General features: G+C 35.8%; 1 protein-coding gene across 2 annotated transcripts in view; it reads right to left on the bottom strand.

Moving 5' to 3' along the window:
* The window catches only part of LOC137251072 (uncharacterized), a 287201-nt gene extending 260563 nt beyond the window's left edge, over nt 1-26638 (bottom strand). The window contains exons 1-2 of one of the 2 annotated variants that reach the window (XM_067785033.1): nt 26535-26638; nt 7820-8409 (exon numbers count right to left, since the gene is read on the bottom strand). In XM_067785033.1, the coding sequence (XP_067641134.1) occupies nt 7820-8369 (550 nt within the window). In that variant the 5' untranslated portion in view covers nt 8370-8409; nt 26535-26638. Of the gene's footprint in view, nt 1-7819; nt 8489-26534 lie in introns of those variants that run through there. The other variant, XM_067785032.1, reaches the window with a different exon arrangement.
* Nucleotides 26639-27170: the final 532 nt, after the last annotated feature.

The following is a 27170-nucleotide window of genomic DNA, read 5'->3' as shown; positions in this document are numbered from 1 at the left end:
ATAATTTTTAGATACGACAACAGCTGGATTTTGTTTACCCAACAAACATGGAAAAAATATTTCTCAAGCTTTAGAGAGAAATATATATCTAGTTCGGGAGCTGATATCCAACATCAAACTCTAATTATTCTCAAACCTGATAGTTTTCGCGAGTTGATCTCCAACGTCAATCTCAAATTACTTTCCGCCCTTTTAGAGTTTTTGAGAAATTTACACCTCTCAAATGAATATCCTACCAATTTTTCCAATTTATATCCTACATTGAACATCGATTTGAGCTGGGTTGAAAAAAAGTCTTCTCCGAGGTGGTACCATCACAGCCAACAGCTTTTTCTTATGTGAAATAAACACCTGGTACATAGCAGTAAAGAAACGCTTTAACTAAAAATAAGTTATACATATTTCCAATTATAAATAAATTTTTCTACGTGGGATCACGACTATGCAGTGATTTGGCAAACACTCCGAGGTTATTTCTGCTATGCAAAGATTCTCAGTAAAAACTCATCTACCTTGTAGATGCCGTTCGGAATCCATGTAAGTACCGTTCAGAAAAAAAATTCAAAATAACCACGCCGCAAATTTTTAGAGAATCAGTTTAATCCCTTTGGAGGTTGGCGCATCTCCAGTCTGTCCAGCGTTCCTGTGATTTACAGGCCTGCTGAGTCGCGAGGTTTCAGCTTGAAAAGCCCTACAATACGACGGCAGCTGTAATGACGTAGAAATCTCTAGAGTATGCACAAAGATTCCAACTCCCACTCTCGAATCCAATTTGGAGCGATCGGTGTTGATTAGTATGCGGATATTAACTTGATCCGTGCTCCTCAACCAATCGTTCCTACTTGCAATGATAGTATTGACAACGTCTCAAAAGTGCAGCTTGAGAGTAGAATAATCTGTTTCGAAATTAAATGTTCCGAGCGTAAGTAACTTAAGGGTATTGATATGCCCCTGAGTATCTTTCCAGCATTCAGATTTTACTAACTCTGAATCTCATTTCGGTTTGTGCCGACGTACATCACCTTTGTATTTCTATCGGAAGGAGGTTTAAGACGATGGCTTAAGCAGCCGTGGGCCAGGTACGGCAGGTACCGGTGACACCAGAGCATGAATTTTCTTTGGTTTGGTGAAATAATAATTCTTATCTGGGGCTTCTCACCAAACTATATATCAAGATGTCAGCACTTGTCGCACCACTGCTCCATACAGCCAAAACACCGTCTTTGGCCTGAGACCATATTTCTTACCGAACCACGTTTTACAGACGTAGAAAGCGATGCAGACCTCCCTTACTCGTTCCACGAAGCTCGCGTTCCAATTGATTTTTAAATCGATTATTAGTGGCAGGTATGTATGTATACATGATTCAATTACTAGAGGTTTGTTCTTCAATGATGACATATCTTTGACACTCCCAAATTGAAAAATCTGGACGGGTTGCTTTTACGAAGTGAGGAAAACGGTGAATAATTCAATCCCCTTCTGTGAAATTTTAGTAGAAAAAAAATATTTTTGGTATTATATTAGTAGTAATAATAAATTTGTTAATACTAAAAGTTTTTGGGGAACTAATTCGTTTTCTACTAAATATTTCGTGAATTGATAAAGTTATGTTGATTTGGTCATTCTTTCAGAAATTCTTTGAAGAATGCCGTACGTTAGAATTTCATTCAAAAATGCACTATCTCAAAATTTGTTTCCAAAACTCCCTACATGAGCATAAGTTCAATGCGTTTTGTCATAAGAGGGTGTTAATGCATACCATTCTGAGATAAAGCGTTCTTCAATCAAACTTTAATATAGGGCGGTTTTATGACAAATCCTGAATTGGGAAATTTTTTAAAAATATTTTGAGATAGCACGATTTTGAACAGGCAGCCGACATGGGGTGATAGTCTACTCAGCAGCCGCAATGAACTGATAAAAACAAAAATAAAAGAAAATGGCTTATTGTCTTACAGCTTTATATTCCTATCTGCTACACAGGCAGTATTCAGCGTTTTATTCTAAAATTTCGGAAAGCTCTTTTCCGTTAAGTATTCATGGAAGCGTTCCGGATAAACCATTATTTTAGAATATTCGCAACACGTTCATTTGATACTACCTCACGAATATTCTAAATATAAACCGATTCTCCAAATTTTGAAATGGAGACCAATGTTCTGAACATACGGAATTAATAGAATAGAAAGTCGACTTTTAAACCAAAAATATCGTGGGAAGTGTCAAAAGACGCGTATTGACCTCGATAACAATAATTCGAAGGCGGAAATAAAAATTTTAGCTCGTTCAACAGATATTGACGAAGAACCAAAAAATTATCCCGGGTTGCGTTGGCGGCCTTCAGCCGAGCTTATAAAAAATTACCCTGGCTGGTCCACCAATGAGGTGGAATCAAAATTAAATGCGTGCAAAATCCTTTCGTACACAAAATCTTTTTCAGTGGACAAAAACAATTACAACAACCACATGAAAAATGCCAACTTTACTGCAAATATCTCCGGACAGAGATACAATTTTTCTTTTCCGCCTTAGGATTATTGTTGTCGAGGTCACCTATCTCGATATTTTTGGACCCGTATTAGCAACAGAATCCTGTTCTACACTTTTACATGAATAAGTTAACATACCCAATGAGTACATTTCGTTATGGCATCTCCATCATTTACTAATGACATTTTTACGTGAATCGATTTAATAGTCGAGGTTTTGACGATGAACGATGAATTTTGAATTGGTTTAGGTTTCGTATGTTCATAGGTTTACGAAAGTGCACGATTCCTTGGTGTCCGTACTTTTCATAAAACCTATGTTCAGCAACATTAATAGATCATGGTATAGTTAATAAATTCATCATAAAATTAAAAAAACTTTGTTCTAAGGGATTATGCAGTTCAGTACTTATCGGCGGGTATTTGTAAACTGATTGCTTCCTATTTCTACTACTAAATTTTTCTAAAATTCGCAAAGAAACAACACAGTTAACGAATGTCAATTCGATTTGGGAGCAAAATGGCTGCAATTGTCAAAAAATGTGTCTGTCGAGCAAACCTCTTGTGATTGAATCATGGTATGTATGTACATATTTTATTTCCTTTTTAGCGTAACTCGATTCGAAAGAATTTTTTTTCGGATTTGAAAAAAAAAAATGTATGTAATTTGACAGCTTTCGAATTGCTTTCCATTTTGAATCGAGTTACAGTACAAGGCCCTTAACTTCATAAATTTTCAGTTACTTTATTTTTATCTAGCTCGAAAAATACTCTTCTATACCCACTTCAATACTTAAAACTAAGATTAAATTTATCCTTGACTATGTATGTATGAGTGCTTGAAAATAGCGAATAATTTGAACGTATTTGTGTTTTGAGCGCTCCCGTAGCTTTTTGTTTGTTATCACACCTAAAAGACTCATCTGTCTCATCAATCATATTTCAATTTTATCATCCATCAAAAAAGATTTGCATTCATTTTCCAGCTGTCATTTACTTAAAGTCACCCACACCTACAAAAGTTGCAGGATATAACGTAGCATTCTTTCTAAACCTATGAAAGTGTAAAATAGGAAATTATATGAAATCAAGCTGAAGAGTCTATTTATTTGTAATACTCTGAAAATTTTTCTAATTTACATAACTAACTAAGTTAAGAAAGTATTTCGAGTAGTTTACTAGTACAACAGCCAACATTTTGCCAAAGCAAAAAACGTAAAGATGCTTTTAAAATGAATTCGTATATATAAAATATGCATATTCATACTGACAATCGATCAGCGCGATATGTTTGTTGAAATCACTCTCACTCGACCTTTGAACCTTTGCGAACTTTTGCTTAGACTTATGTATCTGTAAGGAAATTAATAAGCAATTCAAATAACTCAACACGTTTTGCAGTATAGAAAGTGTTATTCATAAAATCGATAACCATGAAAAATACCTCTCGGTCAACAAATGGAAATATCAATTTGCAAAACATTTTGTCGAATACAAATTCCCAAAATGTCATGTCAAAAGTGCTTGTGGTTGAAATTTTGTTAACACTTTTACTTGGAAAAAAGTGAAAGTTTTGTGTTAGCTTTGAGTTTGGTATATACAAATATGTATATTATTTGTACAAAGATCCTGAATCAGTGTAAGGAAATGATACACATTTTTAACACGCTTTTATTAGCTTGGCCTGTATCTATATATGTATCCATGTATGTATGTAACGGAATCTTTGAGCTTAATTTTCGCCGGTTTCTAGAAGTCTGATTAATTTGAAGCTTTGCATACGGTCCAAGGACCGATAACAATGCAATTATTTGAGAACAGATTCCCATTATCTTTATTAACACGTTTATATTAGCTTCACTTGTATGACGTTTGTTTGTAACTCTGTTGCCTAGGCGCGCAAAGGAGAGTTAGACCCATCTAGCGGCAATTAGCGGTAAAACGAGTTGTGCTTAATAGCGGAGACACGAACCCCTGTGATACGATGCTACCACAAGGTGGATTATAGATACTAAAACAGCACGATATTTGCGTTTTTTTTAGTTTTTTTAAACTAAATTTATATTTTTACGAATACTAGCAACACTAAGGGGTACTGTCATCTCTAAGCCGATGCTAAGCAGTGACTTGTATGCACATAACCAAATTAATCATTATGTATACACATAAGTACGTATACGCAGCGGAGAAGAAACTCACAACGACATGCATATATCTGAGATACTCCTGAAAGTATTCAATAATTGTGCAAGCACAACTCTCAAACACACGCGCATGAGCTATGAGAGAAGCTACAAAAATTGTACATCTGTAGTTATAGCTGAGAAATTTATAGCAGATAACCAACTAGTAGATTCTGGAAATAGAAGCGCCCAGAAGATGCGAACGAGAAATCACAGAGTATAAAAAGGCAGCAACAGTAGAGGCGCGACAATCAGTTTTATTTAAGACGCTATCTGGTGAGCAATAGTAGTGTTATTTTGAAAGTAGTCTAATAAAGGCCATTTTGCATTATTGAATAGTGGAGTTATTTATTCAACAGATTAGTGATTCGAACCTTAGTAGAAAATTTGAAATAAGCGGAATTGCAGTAAATTCGTTACAATATTATTGTCAAAATTAACAAAGGTGATTTTCTATTTAATATCCTGTATGTGTGACAAAATGTAACAGAAATGAAACAATTATTCACGATATCACTAAAGAACTAAATATAATATTTTATATTTATTTTATTTCTATAAAGATAAGTAATGCGAGGTTCATTTAATTTCATCATAAACAAGTAAGGAAGGCTAAGTTCGGGTGTAACCGAACATTACATACTCAGCTGAGAGCTTTGGAGATAAAATTTACTTTTTCATGGATACATACAAATGGTAATACTAAAAAGTGGAGCAACTTGCCTTTTCTATCTTTCTTCAGCTATCAATTCGTTTTATTTGAATATTTATTTCTTTTTAATATGAATATTTGGTTAAATTTGAACGCATTTCTTTACAATTTTTTCTTAAATCACCCCCGAAATATTTTCGAAGCGCTCTTAATTATTTTATTTATTCTTAATTAAGTTCGTTCATTTTAAATAGCGATCCATACATACCAAATTTCATTAAGATACCTCAAAATTTACTCAGGTTATCGTGTTTACGGAGAGACGGACGGGCGGACGGATGGACATGGCTTAATGAATATTTTTTCACCCTGATCATTTTGATATATAGAAATCTATATCTATCTCGATTAGTTTATGCCGTTACGGAGTACCGTTATGCTAAGAAAATTAATATACTCTGTGAGCTCTGCTCAGCTGAGTATAAAAATCTCGGGCAAATGTCAGCCACATGGTAAATCCTTTGTTTCTTTTACTATTTCCAAGGTTTATAGCCATGAATTTGTTAGTATGAAAACACGGAATGAAAAATAATTGGAAACAGTCTTTACATGATTTTAAATGACCACATAATACCACAAATAACATACAGAATTTCGTTCAAGTATCGGGAGCTGCTCCCAAGCTTATACTGGAATAATATCGGAATGATCTCGAAAATAATCCGGAACTGAATTTGTAATTATCTCGAAGTCTGCCAAGAATTTGTTTATCAAGAAATTTTGTACATCATAAATGTAAAATTTTGCATAGTTGGAAGTCGTGATAACTGGAACTTCGCTCACGTTATGGGGAGTCCAGAATATCAGCTTAAGTTAAGCGCAAGCGTCAGCATAGCCTTTGGAAATGGTACTATATGCGAGTTATCGAGGCATGGAGCAGTTATCGAATTGTTAACGATATACTCGTTTGTTTGCTATTGATAACAAAGATTTTCGATATGTTGTCGAAAATTGATGGACGTGGGATCGGAAAATTTTATAAAACTGTTAGCGAAAAGTTACGGAATTTTTATAAAAAAGTTATCGATATATTATAGAAAGATATCGATTTGTTATCTAAAAATAAAGGATTTTTTAACGAAAAGTTATCGAATTGTTATTGACAAATTCAAATTTATCAAGTTCTTGTCGGAGTATTATAATTTTTTCATCATAAAGAAAACACTTTGGCAATTCCCGTCAATTTTAAAGCATAAGCTTTCTCTATTTGTGTGTTTATACAACTAACGTCACTACTTAGTATTCACACCATTATCGATGGCGATAACGCCGTTGTCGATAAAAAACCGATAACGCCATTTATCTCAGGGGATATTTAGGCTAAGCTTCTCTTACAATTTTCGTCGTGCTCCTTTCTAATTTTTTCTGTAAATTGGTTGAAAATACCTGAACAGCTCTTCGCAGTTTACCCGAAATGGCCGTGGAGATATCCGCATCATATGGAAGTTATAGCAACATCATTACGAAAAGTTGCTGCGAAAAGTTGAATGCAACACAAAAAATGTAAAACATGATTATGATAGGGACAGTTTTACATCCAATTTATCACCAAAGGACTCCTCTTTATCGTCGTTCACCTTCTCTATTGGCATCTAAACGCAGACAAATGACGTTGATGTTGCTGAACCTCGCTTTGTTGTCAATCCCGCTGATACGCCAGTTCAATACCGTGCAACAGTAATTAGCGCCGAAAATTCTGTCCCACCACAAGTCTTGCTATAGGGCTTTATTGCTTTTCTGGCTTGCAGGTTTCGTTTCTAATAATAGCTTAAAAACTGCCTATATTTTCAGCATTTCATAAGCGATGCGACTATAAAAAAGCACATATACTTGTGCTTACTCTCTCATATTTAAATATACGTTACCTTCAGACTTTTGGCTTTCTCATACTTTTCATTTTCTAAGCACTTTTATGCGTAATTTAATTACTTATCAAATTTTCAAGGGAAATAAATTTTACAACTTTTGAAATATAGCAATCGAAGACAAACGGGCACATAAAAAAATCCAACCGTTTTAAGTGATAAATTTCGCTAAATCGGAAAACTGTTTAGCTCAAAAAGCTAAAACTGCTGTTATAAAAAATTTATTTATATTCTAACACCTTAAATGGGAACACTTGTATACCCTACAAGGCGACAACACATCTTCACTTTAGTAGATTTACCCACACTGTTGAGCAAAACGCTACAAAAACACGGAGCTGTATTATAGAGCAGGGAATGAAAGAAGGCTAATAATCAGAGAAGAAAAAAAATCTTTGACAAAAGTGTAAGTTTTACGTAGGCAAATTTAAGATATGCTAAACTGTATACTTGAGTATGTCTGGCGTTTATTGGTCTATGTACTTTTCTTTATATAAAATTTAAATAAAAATATCATTTCATACTATGTTGTATGTTGGTGTAGATGTATGTTTGCATTAAACTCACCATTCATGTAAGCGGCAAAATCCAGACCATCGCCTCCTGCATTGCTGTTACTGTTGCTCGCACTGCTGGTGCTACTACCATCGCCCACCTCCGCTTCGATGCCACTAAGGTGACGACTCGTGGCGCGATTCGTAAATTCAATGCGCGTATGCTTCTTTTCCTCGCTATTATTGTTGCTGTTAGCGCTGACACTCTCGACATTACGCTTAACCAACTGTACTGTTGGTGTAAATGTTGTAGTTGGGATTTCGGTGCTGGTGGACACCTTTATTGTTGTAACAGCTGCTTTTGTAGTTGTTTTTGAAGTTGTTGTTGTTGCTGCTGCCACAACGGAAACATGCTCGCTGGTTGGTGCGACACCAGCGACATGTTGGATTAATAAGGCAACCGCCAAGAGATTAAACATCCATGTATGGATGTGGATATTGGTGTGAATAATTATGTTTTGTTTGCTGTTATATTTGTTTTTATTTTTGTTGTAATTATAATCGCTGCAATGGCGTCTGGCTTTGCTTACGCCTTTTATGTTTTTGTTCCTTTTGTCATACATTGTCCATCTCAATGTTGCATAGTGGCGTGTTGAAAATTAACTAACGGTAAAAAATTTAACGGTAAATCCAATAAACCCACAGCAAACCCGATTGTGGAATCGCAGGTAAATATTGAGGGAAAAAGCACTGCCGAATTCGTTGATCTCATTCAAAGTTGTGAAGCTTACCGTAGTGCAAACTCATATTTATACCCAGTAGTAACATATATAGGTAAAAAAACACTCATTAATTAAGGTGTAATTCGAAACAATAAGTTTCAATCAACTAAACAAAAAGAATTCATCAGAATCGAAAATCGAATGAAACTTACAAATGAAACTCGAAAATTGTCTCTTTCACTTTCTCTTAGTAATTGAAAATAATCACAAAACCAAATTTATTGAAAAATTTAACCAAACTCACGAATATTTCTTTTAAATCACATTTATCAAGACCTTAGCATGGATAGGTGACCCTTGACACAAATACGCCGGGAAAGCTCAAAGCGGAGGAAGTTGAAAGACTGTCTGTCCCGTTTTTCAGCTGGAAGTGCTAGCCTTGACCTTAGCTGTAGAAAACGTGAAGCATCAACTTTTATATGACAGATGAGTATTAGTCAGAGCTTATCGTCCGATATGCGTCGCGGTCGGTTTTTTCATTATCCTAAAAATTAGTGGAAAGTCACTTGCGCATTATATGCTCACTCGGAATTGTAGCTGCAAGGCCGATGAATTTTCACTTAAAATCTTTTCATGACATAAATACACCCAGAGTGTTTGCAAAACCACTGCTGAAAGATTAAGTCACTTACAAAAAAAATTTTTTTTTTAATTGAAAAACTTTTCCAACAAATTTTGATGTGGTTAAGACTCAATAGAACTCTATTAATTCCATCAGTTCTTTTATAAAAAAGGTATCTTTTCGCTTTAATAAGTAAACTAGCTTGTTTTAGACTTAAACTTTTCAACTTACATAGGGGTATATAAAGTTGGCATCGTCCTTAAATTAATCTTATTTGTTAATTTTTTTTAAGCGCGAATTTTTTTAGTAACCACGTTAATATTATATTCAAAAGAATTTCAATAAAAAAAAACAAGTAAGGATGGCTAAGTTCGGGTATAACCGAACATTACATACTCAGCTGAGAGCTTTGGAGGCAAAATAAGGGAAAATCACCATTTAGCAAAATGAACTATGGTAACCCTGGAATGTGTTTGTATGACATGGGTATTGAATAGAAGGTATTAAAGATTATTTTAAAAGGGAGTGGGCCATAGTTCTATAGGTGGACGCCTTTTCGAGTTATCGTATCTTTATCGTTATCATAAACGTGGACCAGGGGTGACTTTAGAATGTGTTTGTAGGAAATGGGTATCAAATTCAAAGTATTAATGAGGGTTTTAAAAGGAAGTGGTCCCTAGTCGTATATGTGAAGGCGTTTTGGAGATATCGACCACAATGTGGACCAAGGTGACCCAGAACTTCACCTGTCGGGTACCGCTAATTTATTTATATATACAATACCACGAACAGTATTCCTGCCATGATTCCAAGGGCTTTTGATTTAGCCCTGCAGAACTTTTAAAATTTCCTCTAATTAATATTGTAGGTGTCACACCCATTTTACAAAGTTTTCTCCAAAGTTATGTATACTTTGCGTCAAAAAAAAAAAACCAATCACCATCTTTCATCCTTTTTTTCGTATTTGGTATAGAATTATGGCATTTTTTTCATTTTTAGAAATTTTCGATATCGAAAAAGTGGGCGTGGTCACAGTCGGATTTCGCCCATTTTTAATACCAAGATAAAATGAGTTCAGATATGCACGTGAACTAAGTTTAGTAAAGATATATCGATTTTTTCAAGTTATCGTGTTAACGGCCGAGCGGAAGGACATACGGTCGACTGTGTATAAAAACTGGGCGCGGCTTCAACCGATTTCGCGCATTATTACAGAAAGCAGTTATCACCATAGAAGCAGTGCCCCTACTAAATTGCGCGTTCGTCATCTGTTTGCTAATTTTTATTTGGCACACATATAATAACATAAGTAACGTTCCTGCCAAACTTCATCATGATATCTTCAACGACTGCCAAATTACAGCTTGCAAAACTTTTAAATTACCTTCTTTTATATGTGGGCGGTGTCACGCCCATTGTACAAAATTTTACTAGTTTTCTATTCTGCGTCATAAGGTTAACCCACCTACCAAGTTTCATCGCTTTATCCATCTTTGGTAATGAATTATCGCACTTTTTCCGTTTTTCGAAATTTTCGATATCGAAAATGTGGGCGGGTTTATAGTCCGATTTCGTTCATTTTAAATAGCGATCTGAGATGAGTACCCAGGAACCTACATACAAAATTTCATCAAGATAACTCAAAATTTGCTCAAGTTATCGTGTTCACGGACAGACCGACGGACGGACGGACATGGCCAAATGAATTTCTTTTTTCGCCCAGATCATTTTGATATATAGAAGTCTGTATCTATGGCGGCCGCCGTGGTGTGATAGTAGCGTGCTCCGCTTGCCACAACGTATGCCCTGGGTTCGCACCCCGGACAAACCAACATCAAAACTTTAGAAATAAGGTTTTTCAATTAGAAGACAATTTTTCTAAGCGGGGTCGCCCCTCGGCAGTGTTTGGCAAGCGCTTCGAATGTATTTCTGCCATGAAAAGCTATCAGTGAAAACTCATCTGCCTTGCAGATGCCGTTCGGAGTCGGCATAAAACATGTAGGTCACGCCCGGCCAATTTGTAGGGAAAATCAAGAGGAGCACGGCGCAAATTGGAAGAAAAGCTATGCCCTAGATCTCTTCGGAGGTTGTCGCGCCTTACATTTATTTTTTATTTATATCTATCTCGATTAGTTTATGCCGTTACGGGGTACCGTTATGCGAACAAAGTTAATATACTCGGTGAGCTCTGCTCAGCTGAGTATAAAAATACACAAAAGCAACATTAGCAAAGCGATATTGCGCTTTAGAGGATTCGAACGTGTTTTTGCTGATTGCTGTGTGCAACGTGTTTTCATGTTGTCGAATACATACACACGCACACATTACTATTTACATGAAAAACCAAGTTTCATCGCTCACTTTTCACTATTCACTTTTACAGTTGGGTAGGTGTTATCAACACTTCACATTTCAGTATGTTATGGTGCGATTTTGCTAGAACTGAAACAGGAGTGCGTTCCCATGTCCCTCTGCCTCGTATAACTTTAAATTAATTTAGTGTTCATACATATGTACCTTTTACATGCTTACCCATTAGGTTGGGTCGATTTGTATGGATGAAAGTTAACCGATATCGCGCCATCCAGTTTTCGATAGGATTTGGGCTCAGGAAAAAAGTTCCACTGCGTATAACCAAAAAAATTATTTTCGAGCCTGTGAAAAAAAAGTCGATTTTTCGACCAAAATTCTTCTAAATTACCATAAAAAAAAATTTTTTTCTAAAAACTGCATTTACCAATTTTGCATTTGCCAATTGACACGAAAAAAAAAACATAAAAAATGATATGCAGTCTTGAAAATGAAAAAAAAAAAAATGCATAAAAATCGATGAAATTTCGTAGGCTCAAAAATTATTATTTTTGGGTATGCTAGTGGAACTTTTTTTCCTGAGCCGAAATCCTATCGAAAAATCGATGGCGCGATATAGGTTAATAAATCTACCCAGTCTAATACAAATACATGTGCCTTTCACATACATATACATACATTCAGTCCTTAACGTTAAAAGCATTCATATTGAAGCTTAATATGAATGCGTATTTTAGTTTTTACCAAAAACATACAAGAGGCGTCTAAACTGACACGTCAGTTCATACTTATATTCCGTAAATATTATTATACTACACAAGTAGTAGCGTTTTCTAGATATGGCAGCTGCGTCATCATATCCTACCAAAATTTGAATAATGAAACTCTCTAAACTTAAGCCATTTTGGCGCTTAAGGCTTGCTATGCTCACACATGCGTAATTGTATGCTAATTCGTGCATGGGTGGAAAAATATGTGAAAATTTTTTTTATAAATAACTACGGTCGTTTCATGTAACTCAGTGTTTTAATAATCTTTTGTTGGCGCACCAAATATTGGCAATGTTTGCTTGAGCCACTTGTTATCTCGCACAGAACCCAGGATACATTGATACGTGGAATTTTAATTTCGTTCATTTGTAAATCAGGTTGATCCAAAATAGATAAAAATCAAGTAAAATGAATTGAAAACAGCAGAATGGATGATAGAGTTAGCGAAAGTTAAATTCAGAAGACGTCAAGTACATACAAACAGTGTGACGATTAGTACAAGAGGTATGAAAATAGGTTTTCAAAACATTCTTAAAGCGAACATAGGACATAGGTCATAAGCTCAACATGGAGCAACATGCTACGTCATGTTACGCTCTAATACAAGCATTACTCATAGTTTACTTTCTTTTTTATTTGTGTGAATGTTTTCGAAGCCACCATGCAGGAAAATGAAAATAGGGTAATCCTGTAATGTGCTTGTATGGCATTCGTATCAAATGGAAGGTATTAAAGAGTATTTTAAAAGGGAGTAGGCCATAGTTCAGTAGGTGGACGCCTTTTCGAGATATCGCCATAAAGATGGGCCACGGATGAATCTAGAATCGCCATAAACGTGGACCAGGGGTGACCCTATAATGTGTTTGTACGATATGGGTATCAAATGAAAGGTATTTATGCGGGTTTTAAAAGGAGTGGCACTTAGATGTATATATGAAGGCGTTTTCGATATATCGAACAAAATGTGGACCAGGTTCACCCAGATCATCATCTGTCGGATACCGCTAATTTATTTATATATGTAATACCACAAACTTTTCATTTTCTTCTACTTAATATGGTAGGTGTCACACCCATTTTACAAATTTTTTTTTTAAAGTTATATTTTGCGTCAAAAAACCAATCCAATCGCCATATTTCATCCCTTTTTTCGTATTTGGTATATAATTATGGAATTTTTTAAATTTTTCGAAATATTCGATATCGAAAAAGTGGGCGTAGTTATAGTGGGATTTCCCCCATTTTTAATACCAAGATAAAGTGAGTTCAGTTAAGTAAGTAAACTAAGTTCAGTAAAGATATATCGATTTTTGCTCAAGTTATCGTGTTGACGGCCGAGTGGAAGGGCATTCGGTGAACTGTGTATAAAAACTGGGCCTGGCTTCAACCGATTTCGCCCATTTTTACAGAAAACAGTTATCGTCATGGAAGCTAAGCCCCTATTAAATTGCACAAGGATTGGTAAATTTTTGTCCGAATTATGGTATTAAAGGTTTTCTATACAAATAAAATGAAAAAGGGTAGAGTCACGCCCATTTTGAAATTTTCTTTTATTTTTGTATTTTTTGCACCATATAATTACTGGAGTTGAATGTTGACATTATTTATTTATATACTGTATAGTTATTCAACTTTTTGTTAAAATTTTCCTTTTCAAAATTTAGTTTTATAGTGGGCGTATTTGTTATCCGATTTTGCTAATTTTTATCTAAAACACATATGGTAACAGGAGTAACGTTCCTGCCAAACTTCATCATGATATCTTCAACAAATTACACCTTGCAAAACTATTAAATTACGTTCTTTTATAAGTGGGCGGTGCCACGCCCATTGTCCAAAATTTTACTAATTTTCGAAATTTTCGATATCGGTAAAGTGGGCGGTTATAGTCCGATTTCGTTCATTTTAAATAGCGATCTGAGATGAGTGGCCAGTAACTAACATACCAGATTTCATTAAGATACCTCAAAATTTACTCAAGTTATCGTGATCACGGACAGATGGACGGACGGACGGACGGACATGGCTAAATGAGTTTCTTTTTTCGCCCAGATCATTTTGATATATAGAAGTATATATCTATCTCGATTAGTTTATGCCGCTACGGGGTACCGTTATGCGAACTCTGCTCAGCTGGGTATAAAAACTGTACTCAGAGATCCAGAGCACAGCTAGCGCTGAGAATATACTAGGTGCAGGTATGTATGTCGTGGGTGGCGGCTAAAATACCCAAATGATTCAAGGGTTGTGCAAAGCTACCGTTTCAAGGCATTCCCAGATCAATTTAAATCCTCTCCAACCCAATTGTTAACCTCCTCTTACCATGGCGAATCCTGTTTCTTAAGCAGTTGATGATCTGGTGACCAAAAATTGCATGGAACTAGGAGGTGGAGGACTTAAAAGGTTCAGTATAAAATGTAAGGGGCGATAACCTCCGAAGAGATTTTAGGCCGAGCTTCCGTCCCAATTTGCGCCGTGCTCCTTTTAATTTTTCCCACAAATTGGCGGGACGGGACCTACTTGCTTTGTGACGCCTGTGAACGGCATCTGCAAGGCAGGTGAATTTTCACTGAGAAGCTTTCATGGCAGAAATACACTCGAAGTACCTGCCAAACACTGCCGAGGGACGACTCCTCTTAGATAAATTTTCTTCGAATTGAAAAAACTTGTTTCTAAAATTTTTATGTTGCTTTGACCGGGGCGTGAACCCAGGATCTTAAGTGTGGTAGGCGGAGCACGTTACCATCACACCACGGCGGCCGCCCCATTCAATGTGGTTATATTAAATCGTTCCCGAGCTGGTCGAGCTTTGACCTTTATGCTGCTTGTTACAGGAATATATATCTATATCTGAAAAAGGACCATCAACATCGGTAGCACTTTCCAAAGCCTTGGCGGAGTTTTTCATCATTACAACAACAACAGCTGGCGCTGGAAAGGGTGAAGAGTAAAGCATAGCGGCATGATAAGTGCAGCCGGAAAAGATTATGAGAAGAATTGGATTCACATCAGGCAAGCGTTCATTAGCGGCGATAGGAAGGATTTGTCCTGGAGTAGAAGCAATACAGCAAGATAGCATCAAACTTTAGCGAGAATTCCTCCTCGAAAACTAACGGGCTTACATAATGTAGCCTGCTGGCATGTATTGTCTGTAGACGTAGAAGTCAAGCTGTTACTAAACCAGGTAGTGACTAAGAGTACTCATCTTTAACCCTGAATGCATAGATATTCAGTTAATCTTTGAGTCAAGCTGCGAGTTCTTTAATAAGAACACTGTATGGACTGTGCTTAAAAACCTTTGAACGTTTCATTTGTTAGTATGACCATTTAGACGAAAGCACTGCTTTCAATAGCGCTTTATATTCAAATTAGCTGACTGCCTTATGGCAGTGATTCCTGATTTCTTTTAAGTATAAAATCAGAAGCTATAACAGGGATCACATCATCTCGTACAATACTTTGGAGGATCCAAGGACAAAAAACTAGAAAAACTCCTGTAACCTCCTTATAAATGCAGCTCAGACACTAGCTTTCCCTTACATAATACAAGAATCAGCAATAAAGACGGCCATCGCACTAAATTTTACCGTCAATATCTATGAGTTGCGAGAAAAATATAAGGAGAAATAAAGCTTTAGATGTGCAAATAAAGGCAGTGCTGAGTACACTTTCTTCAAATAGTGGCCAAGGAGCCAGTACAGACAAATGCTCGAGCAAAGAGTCAGTTAAATCGCGTCGATATTGTTACAGCAAAATTCAGAGCGGCCCTGAAGCGTGGCAAGAACTCAGAACACTGAGCGCAAAACTCTGTTGAATTTAGGGCCACGTTGCTGCATTTACACAACTGTGTGGTCTGAGAAGGATAATCTATCAAGAATTCTCGCATTCACGCCTATTATAATAAGCTATCCTTTATACACTTCCTCACACACCCGCCTCTGCAACACTTTGGGTGGGACTTCTATAATATAGGCCATATATGAGAATGCCAGGATATGCGCACTCTCTTTCTTCGACGAGGAATCCCTCAGACATATGACGTTGGTATATGATGTTGCAGTTTGCATAAGTAGAAAATGTCTTCCTACAATTGGCTCTTTGTTGGATCCGGTGCTTCAGAATATATGCACATTTGGGCATCTTATGTCGGGTTTTCTATCAACGCGGAGAATACCGATATTGTCTTGTTCACTAAGAGGTATAAGGTCGCGAATTGGAACAAGCCTTAGTATAGAGGGGTGATCCTAGACAGTAAGTTATCGGGAAAGCTTATCGTAGATAAGAGAGGGAAGAGAGCCTCAACCGAACTTTTAGCTCGCTCCCGTTGAGTACTTATAGCAGTATATAAGCCCATTCTATACTATGGAGTCATTTCTTGGTGGAAATCAATAAAAAAAATAACCGTCCTCAGAAAAATAGAAGCAAGGGTACGTCTACTATACACTTTGCATATCCGGAAAAACAAGCAGACCAAACAAGAAAAAAACCCTGGAGCATCAACTTTTATATTGACAGCCACAAAGCAACTAAGGCAATAATATCACATAAAACCTCAGATAATATTTAGGCCGAGCTTCTCTTCGAAGTCACGTCATACCCATTTTTTTTCCACCTACAAATGGGTGGGATGGCACCTGCATATTATATGCCGAATCCAAACGGTCGCTTCGAAGGTAGAAGACTTTACACAGGAAAGCTTTTCATGACAGAAATACACCCGGAGTGTTTGACAAACTACTGCCGAGGGGTTGCCCTGCTTACAAAAAAAAAAAAAAAAGTCTCTAAATCCTTTTTTTTTATTTTGATGTTGCTTTGCCCGAAACTTGAACCCAGCATCTTCGGCGCGTTAGGTGGAACATTCTATTACCACCACAGTAAGGCTGTTGGGGCATAGAACTACAAAAAGAGTGGTTGGGTCTTCAAGCGTATGAAACTATATGGAAATGAAAAACCGGATGAGCTCGCAAAAAAGGTGGCATATCTTGAAGGTTGTACCGTAAAATTGGAAAGGTCGGTCCTTCAAATTGTCGAAAATCATGAACAATCCTTACAAAACTATACTAGCAAACTTGCTATTAGATCTAAGTATAGAGGACTATAGGTTCATCATGGGTATTCTGTCAGGACACTGCCTTCTGGCGTCGCTTTTAAATAAGGCCTTGTCAGTAGTAGCATATGCACAAAGTGTGGGTTGTAGTAGCAAATGATCGAGCATGAACTACGGTCATATTCTGATCTAGTCAGGCTATTTGGAGTAATACAGCTATGAGATCTTGATGAAACCTTCGGCCGCTTGTTGAATATAATACTGACTTTGCAAGAACAGATGGTCAGGACATATTCTGCGTCGTGTTTAAATTTGCGTCACCTTCCGCATGTATGACTAAAGTCCTTTAGGAAGTTAAATATCAATCATGAAAATGAAAAAATTACTTTTGGCAATCATTCGTGGGAGAAGTGGAAGGATACCATAAAAATCATGAAATTTGGCGTCGTTTAAATTATTAGTTGACGTCACATGATATTAATTTAAAAAGAAATTATTGCTTGGCTTAACTCGGAAAACATCATAAAGACATTAAGGTCCCAATTAGTTAAGGGAAAATGTTATTTGTTTAACTTGCTTATCTGTTAGCTTCCTACTAAATATTATGAAATGATTGTGTACTAAATGGCATAAGTACATACATACGTATTTATATATTTTATTATATTAGTGTGTCACTGGTGTGTGGAAAAATAAAATTTGTGGCGTTTTGCAAATTTACACAATTGGCAATTCTTAATTTATTCAGCTCTTCCAATTGTCGATTTTTGTTTTACATCTCAAGCACTTTTATTCCATTTCCTTTTTATACTCAGTTGAGCAGAGCTCATAGAGTATATTAAGTTTGATTGGATAACGGTTGGTTGTACAGGTATAAAGGAATCGAGATAGATATAGACTTCCATATATCAAAATCATCAGGATCGAAAAAAAATTTGATTGAGCCATGTCCGTCCGTCCGTCCTTTAACAAGATAACTTGAGTAAATTTTGACGTATCTTGATGAAATTTGGTATGTAGGTTCCTGAGCACTCATCTCAGATCGCTATTTAAAATGAACGATATCGGTCTATAACCACCCCACTTTTTCGATATCGAAAACTTCGAAAAACCGAAAAAGTGCGATAATTCATTACCAAAGACAGATAAAGCGATGGAGCTTGGTAGGTGAGTTGAACTTATGATGCAGAATAAAAAATATGTAAAATTTTGGACAATGGGCGTGGCACCGCCCACTGTTAAAAGAAGGTAATTTAGAAGTTTTGCAAGCTGTAATTTGGCATTCGTTGAAGATATCATGATGAAATTTGGCAGGAACGTTACTCCTATTATTATATGTACGCTTAATAAAAATTAGCAAAATCGGAGAAGGACCACGCCCACTTTTAAAAAAAAAATTTTTTTAAAGTAAAATTTTAACAAAAAATTTAATATCTTTACAGTATATAAGTAAATTATGTCAACATTCAACTCCAGTAATGATATCGTGCAACAAAACACAAAAATAAAAGAAAATTTCAAAATGGGCGTGGCTCCACCCTTTTTCACTTAATTTGTCTAGGATACTTTTAATGCCATAAGTCGTAAAAAAATTTACCAATCCTTTTGAAATTTGGTAGGCGCATAGATTTTATGACGGTAACTGTTTTCTGTGAAAATGGGCGAAATCGGTTGAATCCACGACCAGATTTTATACACAGACGTCCGTTTGTCCTTCCGCATGGCCGCTAACATGATAATAAGAGCAAAATTCGACATATCTTTACTGAACTTACTTCACGTACTTACCAGAACTCACCTTATCTTGGTATAAAAAATGAACGAAATCCGACTATGACCACGCCCATTTTTTCGATATCGAAAATTACGAAAAATGAAAAAAATGCCATAATTCAATACCAAATACGAAAAAAGGGATGAAACATGGTAACTGGATTGGTTTATTGACGCGAAATATAACTTTAGAAAAAACTTTAAAAAAAAAATGGTTGTGACACCTACCATATTAAGTAGAAGAAAATGAAAAAGTTCTACAGGGCGAAATAAAAAACCCTTGAAATCTTGGCAGGTATTACATATATAAATAAATTATATATCTCGAAAAGGCGACCACCTATACAACTACGAACACTCCCTTTTAAAACCCTCATTAACACCTTTCATTTGATACCCATATCGTGCAAACAAATTCTAGAATCAACCCTGATCCACCTTTATGGCGATATCCCTAAACATTTTCCTACATGGTGATTTCCCTTACTTTGTCACCATAGCTCTCAACTGAGTATGTAATGTTCGGTTACACCCAAACTTAACCTTCCTTACTTGTTTCACATATTCTTTGCGGGTTGTTAATTTTTATGTTATCGCTTTTTATTCGCATGGATTACTTTTTACATACTTATTTACTTGCTATTTTACCGCATTTTTTATTATTTTGTTGTCCATGTATTTTGGTCCGACTCTCCAGGTGGTCATTAAAACAATGCGCGTGTGAACGCCTACATACAAACAAATCAAGCGAAATTGTTATAATACGAAGTGTACATACAGCAGCGAACAGAAAAATAGCAGTGGCAATCTTTTTCAGTTAAATTATACCATTTTATTTTAACAGTATATTGAAAAAAAAAAAATTTATAATATTTCTATGAAAAACGTTTTCAAAAAGCAACAGAAAATTCTACGAAAATTTCGAAAATTTTGATAAGATTTTTACTGAATTCTTTCTAATAAGCAACATTTTAGCACATCAGTTTTAGTTGACAGAGTATAAGTTACAGTTCTCTCAAGATTTACATTGATTTTTGAGACCTTACATTTGTACTTTGTTAGAATAAAAGCGGATGGGGCTACAAAATTGACCACCCAAAACATACTTTATTTAAAAATTCAAATTTTTTTTTTTTTTAAGTTTTTCGAATATTTCCGAAAATGGTTTTGAGATTGACTAGCATTCCTAAAGTTGTAAAATTCATAAAAATTTTGCTCAATATAGCAAATTCTGTCTTATTATATGATCAAGTATCGAAGATTAATTTTACTCAACCGATAAATACGAATATATACTTGTAGCTTAAATTTCGCATTTTTCCTCAAACCGATTTACCGTTTCAGAGCTATTACACTTTAAAAAACTTATTTCGATCAAGATTCGTATAACACGGTATGGGCCCTGTTTTTATTTTTACGGGCTATTCATAAAGGCTTCCAGGTTCAAATTCGTGCTCAAGGCCAAAACAATTATGATTATGATAATTACTGTTTTTTTTTTTAACTTTTCTATAATTAAAAAATTATTTGTCTGAAAATTTTCTTTTCTAAATCAAAAAGTAAATTTCCAATTATAGAAAAATTAAACAAAAAACAATAATCATCATACGCAATTATTTTTCTGGTCTTGAACTCGAAATAAAATTAAATAATTCAAAACAAAAATTTTAAGTTAAACGGTTTTATTGAAAACAATACTTACATGAATTAATAATAATACTAAAAGCTAGAAAATAATTAGGTAAGTCCTAGGTACTAGTCATCACACTGCTCATCAATTTAGGGCGTTGATCAGACAATTAAATAAAAGCGTTGGGCACGTAAAATTTCTAAAAATGTGAGGCATAACCTGATTAACCCTAGAAGGATAATGTTATTTTTTTACCCTAGAAAGATAACCTGGGTCTGAGAGACGTGTTCAAGTTTAAGGACCGTAAAGATATAAAAAAAAAACTTACATATCTGTTTTTTTTTTAATCATTTATCTGAAATATGTTCACTTGTTTTAAATGTTTTTTAAAGAAAAATATTGTTTTTTTTAATATATTAAAAATTAAGTTTGACTTGTCTTGGACTTGTCCTTACAAAAATTTATTTTTTTCGAAAGACCCCAGTTTATAGCAAAAAACTCAAAATAAAATACATAACTTTGTTCTTCAATTGAATGAATAAATTTTTTTAAACTATATTAAAAAAAAATATTAGCTAAAGTTACCATTTTCGGCAAAAATTACGTACAAAATTAGTCATGTCACATAGTCACGTAAAAGATAGCGATACGTCTCCTAGACGAATTTTTAAAAAACAATCGTATATATTTCAGCAAACAAAAAAGTTACTACTGAAAAACACCCCCACTGACAAGCTGGTAATTGTAGCTGAGAAAACTGTGAATGAGAATGTTCTCTCTTTATGATTGTGGGAGACTGAGAGAAAAACTAAAACGACGTACGTAACGTTTAACTTAAACATTTTTTTTTTTTAATTATTTTATTTTCAAGTTTTTAGTCTTTATTTAATTTCCTATTATTTCTCATTCTATTTAGTTCATATGGTGACTCATTATTATAAGGACTCTTTCCTGACAATTTGATACAACCTAAGTCCTCAATACATAATCCTTCCAAAGACTTTACTCGACTTTGCGCCACGTATGCTTGTCCGTCCTCCAACTCCAAAATATTTTGATGTCACTTCTACCGGACTCTATGCAATATTTGTTCCAAATATGAGCCAAATCGGGCATCATAGGTCGCTTTCTATTCACGCATGTATTATGTGTACCAAATATGGACCAGATCGAACCACAAATACGATTTTTGTGAATATATCGATCCACGCGCCACCTAGCGGCGAGTTTTTTCATAGGCCGATTTTTATTCCTGTATGTATTATGTGTTCCAAATGTGAGCCAAATCGGACCACAAATACGGTTTTTGCGAATATCTCGATCCTTGCGCTACCTAGCGGCGACTTTTTTCTTATTATTGCATTGTCATCGGGTTCTGAACTATATTCCAAGTTCCAAGCTTGCAGCTTATCTGGAAGATACTTAAATTTCAATTACAAAATTGGTTCACAACGGCCGTGCATGCGGCCTGTCAAGTCAAGCTAAATAAAACCGTTTAAAAAGGCAGAATTTAATTGACGAAATAAGTTAACCACTGCTACTTCTCTTTTTCTGCTCGCTGCTGTGTGTGTATATCTCAATGAAATAAAGTAGGCGTACATAACCAAAGACATACAATTATAGGCTACCATATCCCATCACCATTTTATTTTTATACTCAGCTGAGCAGAGCTCACAGAAAATATTAATTTTGTTCGCATAACGGTACCCTGTAACTGCATAACTTAATGAAATTGGGTACGTGAGTTCCTGGGCACTTATCTCAGATCGCTATTTAAAATGAACGACATCGGACTAAAACCACGCACACTTTTTCAATATCGAAATTTCCGAAAAACCGAAAAAGTGCGATAATTCATTACCAAAGACGGATGAAGCGATGAAACTTGGTAAGTGGGTTGACCTTATGACGCAGTATAGAAAATTAGTAAAATTTTAGAGAACGGCCGTGGCACCGCCCACTTTTAAAAGAATCTAATTTGAAAGTCTTGCATGCTGTAATTTGTCAGCTTAGTATGTAATGTTCGGTTACACCCGAACTTAGCATTCCTTACTTGTTTTATTATTGCTAAGTGCGACTTTATTGCATTTGATTTTGTGCTTTTCATATTTATTTATATAACTTTGCTAACATTATGGGTATTTTTCTTTTTTCACTTTCCCATAAGCACACCCACATATGCGAATAAAATTAAAAGGCAAAATGTTTGTGAATGGCTGATAAGTTACAGCTGGTAGCTTTTACATCGCTCCCTAGTGGCTAGCAAATAAGTGACAGTTAATCCCAATAAAATTTGAGTAATATACTTAACGCAGTACTTATATGGAAAATCCTGTTAAGCTTTTTGATTTGTGTGGATATTTAGCATTGTGGCTGAAGATAGAAAAGCCAAATTTTTAAAGGAAAATAAAGATTTTCGAATTTGAATATCCTCTAATTCCGATTTGATAAAGTGAGTAAAATTGAAGTGTTCATATGTACATAATAGCGACTTTAAAATAAACGTAATACAGAGCCCCGAAATACTAAATTCAGAAACGACCAAATCAAAACCAACTTAATTCAAAACTAATCAAAATTTCAACACAGAGAAGAGTTTTTTGTATCAAGCTCTACAAAGATAGCTTCCTATAAGAAAAACTAGCCCATCCATATCTGTAATATTTAAGAACTAAGTTAAGAACTTGCTACACTACGCACAGCTATGAGCGAATGCAAATGCAGTGCTGCAGTTGCAAGAAGTGTAATTGTGTGATTCGTAAATCAACTGCCCTTCACTTTTTCGGCTTACGAATTACTTTGTGATGTGTGTTGTTGAGCAGGTTCAAGATAAATAAAAAGAAGATAAAGTATTTATTAACTTAGAAGATAAGAACTTACTATTTACTATTTATCTTCTTTTTCTTACTGCCCTGATTGATCGGATAAATCTATCTTACTTTTTTCGGAACAAGTTTCAGGCAATGAAGCTTCAAACTTTACTGCTCCACATGCTTTGAGGAGCATTTTGGGTAGCATCCTATAGTGGATAACTTTTAATGTAAAAGCTCTGGTATGGAAAATCAACGAATGTAATTTGTGCGCAAGCTGACAATCGCCTTTTTAAGAGTAAGAGTGGGATAATAATTTTCATATCATCTGCCAACTTTTGTGTAAAATAAGGCTTTGTGTCAGCTTTCTTTGGTTTAACTGCCATTCCAACCTTTCAAAGGGTAAGGCACTAGACATTTGTACATGCAAATGTTTGAACGGGATATGCAGATTTAAGTAAGCTTACTAAGAGCATGCGATGGTGCAAGTATGGAACTTCTTGAAAAATGTAGCTGGAAGACTAAGTTAGGTTAGGTTGAGGTGTCTGCCCGGGGGCATACTTAGGCCAGTGATATTAGGCCCGTTGTAATACCATAAAAATACACCATTCCCTTTCCTCTTCGAAACATTTTGAGGACCTGATAAAAAATACCAGATCCTTGACGTCATACTCCACAACCTGGCTCAGATTATCTAGAAATGGAGCACCCTCCATCCGCTCTGCCGTGCTCCCCTTAGTGTTGGGCAATTGCAGATGAGGTGAATCGCCGTTTTCTCCTCCTCGTCCTCTTTCTGCATGCTTACCCATAAAGCAATGCCCAGTTAGTACCCCCACAAGTGCGGAAATTTTATACCTACTTAGGTATTTAGGATCCCATTTTGGCCAGGTTTCCTTTGATATTCGACACCCCGGTGTTTGTAGCCATCTTTCGTCAGCTTGAGGGTGGTTGTGTTCTTTTAGCATTAGCTTGCATGTGGCCAGGGGCATACCTAAGAGTTCTTGGTCAGGAAGAATCTGCCTGATTGTGCCCAGCCTACCGAGTTCATCTGCAATGCAGTTTCCCTCGATGTTCCTATGTTCAGGGACCCATGTGAGGTATAAGTGGTTCTGTTGGGCCATCTCTTGAAGACATCGATGACAGTTTAGTGCTAGTTCAGAATTGAACGAGTAGGAGCCAAGAGATTTTATGGCAGCTTGGCTGTTACTGAAAATAAAGATTTCTTTACCGATTATGTATATCCCTATCCTAGCTGCGGCTTCCATGATAGCTGAAGCTTCCGGCTGGAATACACTGAGTTTTCGGGTAGCCTGAAGGAGAGCTGGAGGTCAAGGTTACTCCTCATCCAACTCTACCGTTTATCTTGGAGCCATCCGTGTATATGGAAATGCTGCTGTCTATAGCAAGGCACCTATCCGACTCCGTCCAGTTATCCCTACTGGGAATGTTTATCTTAAAGTTGGCTTCCGCCATTGTTGCTAGGAAGGAGAAAACTGTGTCGCGCGATAACCAGCTAGATATAATGGAAGGATGTCAAGAATGATTTAAGAGCTTCGCTAGGCGTTGTTCTTAGAGCACCGCTTATGCTGATCATGCTGGATTTGTGGACTTTATCCATCAAGTTTAGGTTTGACGCCTTATTCAAGGCTGGCCACCATACGACTATTCCATCCAACAGTATGGGTCGGATAATCGCGATATAAATCCATCTGCATACCTTGGGTGTGAGTCCCCATTTTTTGCCAATGGCTCTGTTACACGTATATAATGCAATGTAAGTTTCTTTTGTCGCTGAATGACGTTATCCTTCCAGTTCAGCTTTTTCTCCAAATCAACGCCTAGAAATTGGGCCTTGTTGCTTGGAATATTTCCCACATGCCTGACGTAAACCTCAACAGACCCGAAGCTTCGATATGTTGAAGAACGGTTACCGCAGCAGTCTTTCTTGTACCAGAGATTGTTAGTATCGAAATGATTGTTTTTGCATTTTTTCTGAAGAATTTGAATCTGGAACTAACGCTACGATACAAAGCAAGCTTCTGCTTCCTGGGTTCAACCCCTCAGCAAAGCAACAAGGAAAATTGGGAAACAAGTTGTTTTAGTCAGAAAAAAGGTTTTTTTTAAGCGTATTCGCCACTCAAGAGTGTTTTGGCAAACAATGCGAATGTATTTCTGCCATGAAAAGCTTCTCAGTGAAAGTTCATCTGCCTTACTTGTACCATTCGGAGACGGCGTAAAATATGTAGGTCCCGCCCAACAAGTTTGTAGGAGCAATTAAAAAGGAGCAAGATTCAAATCGGAAGAGAAGGACTGCTTTTTTTCCGATGTATATCACGCCTTTTTTAATTTATTTATAATAACATTTCACAAACTCTTCAATTAAATAATACAAATTTATTCCGAGCAAATTTCTGAGAAAAATTTTTCCCAAATATTGAGCTTCAATATTTCAAACGCTCTCTGAAAAATTTGTGGTATTAAGTACGTTTATATATAACTCAAAAGCCTTTTGCCTGAATTTTGTTGTTTTCTTTTTTTTTTGCATTTCACTGTATATTTTTTACTTCTAACCCTAACTCGTATTAAATATGCGCCATTGTATTCAGATTTCTTTAATCTTAAATAACACTCTCTTTTGCTTCTTTATTCACTATACGATTTAATCATCAAAGACCTTTATAAATTTTTTCATATTTTTCTTTCACTTCCGTAACATATTATTATACAACCCTGTCTGCCATATTTGTTTTCCTTGTTGCGCTTCACGTTGTGGCGCACACTTTTCCGTGGACCACGCATTTCTTGTCTCAGCACATTTCTGCGTTGCCGGAAGTATTTAAATTCAATTTATTTACGCATATAATTGCAACATTAACTGACAGCCGAGCTTCCGTTAGCTTATGCGTAACACAAGCGCACAATTATACATAAACAAATGCTCACATATATATTACAAGCTAAAGCTAAAATAAAAAAAGAAACAATGCCGCTCTAATGAAAGCAACAATTTGCTCTATAGAGCATACGCACACAAAGACAAATTTATAACTATACACTTATTGTTGCACAAATACAGGCAAAAAATACTTTCCGGATCACATACAAAATGCGTCTCAAATCTTGGCGTGTTAAGTTACTAAAAAAAAAAAAGTTGATATTTTCAAACCGCCTAAAGATGCGTTTCTTAACTTATTTTTCGCGTTTCAAAATTTGTTCTTAACGCCGGCACGTTTGGAATATGACTGACTAAATGCATGTCCTCGCACTATATTTAAAAGGACAAGCGCTCAATAAACTTCTTGCTCATTTATATATGTATTTCCATGATATAACATACCTGCCTTCATTTGTGTTGTTAGTTGAAAAGTGTCAACAGAGAGCCAGTAGAATGCCGCCAAAAAATTTACTGAATGAATTTCCAACGCATGCGCTCCAACGTTTAATTATTTGGAATTCTTAGTAGCAAAAACTCTTCTTTTGTCGTTTATTACGCTGCAGTAACTATTTGTTGCGCCAACACAAAACGTGTATTTGTTTGTAATTACTTTAAGCTTTTGTATAGAAGCGTGTAAATCGATTATGAATTATGTGTGTGGGTATGACGAGGCTTTCTGATTTTTTTGGCACTTTTCAGTTTTGTTAAAGAATCCATTTTTGTTGTTTCTCTATTTATCACGTAATCCCTATGTAGGTTTAAGTGGTTCAAACAAACAATTATTAGCTTATGCATAACTCGATT

Source organism: Eurosta solidaginis, chromosome 4, assembly GCF_040869045.1.
Source record: "Eurosta solidaginis isolate ZX-2024a chromosome 4, ASM4086904v1, whole genome shotgun sequence".
Lineage (NCBI taxonomy): Eukaryota > Metazoa > Arthropoda > Insecta > Diptera > Tephritidae > Eurosta > Eurosta solidaginis.
The sequence above is the reverse complement of the archived record's forward strand: the minus strand, read 5'-3'. Positions and strand labels throughout refer to the sequence as shown.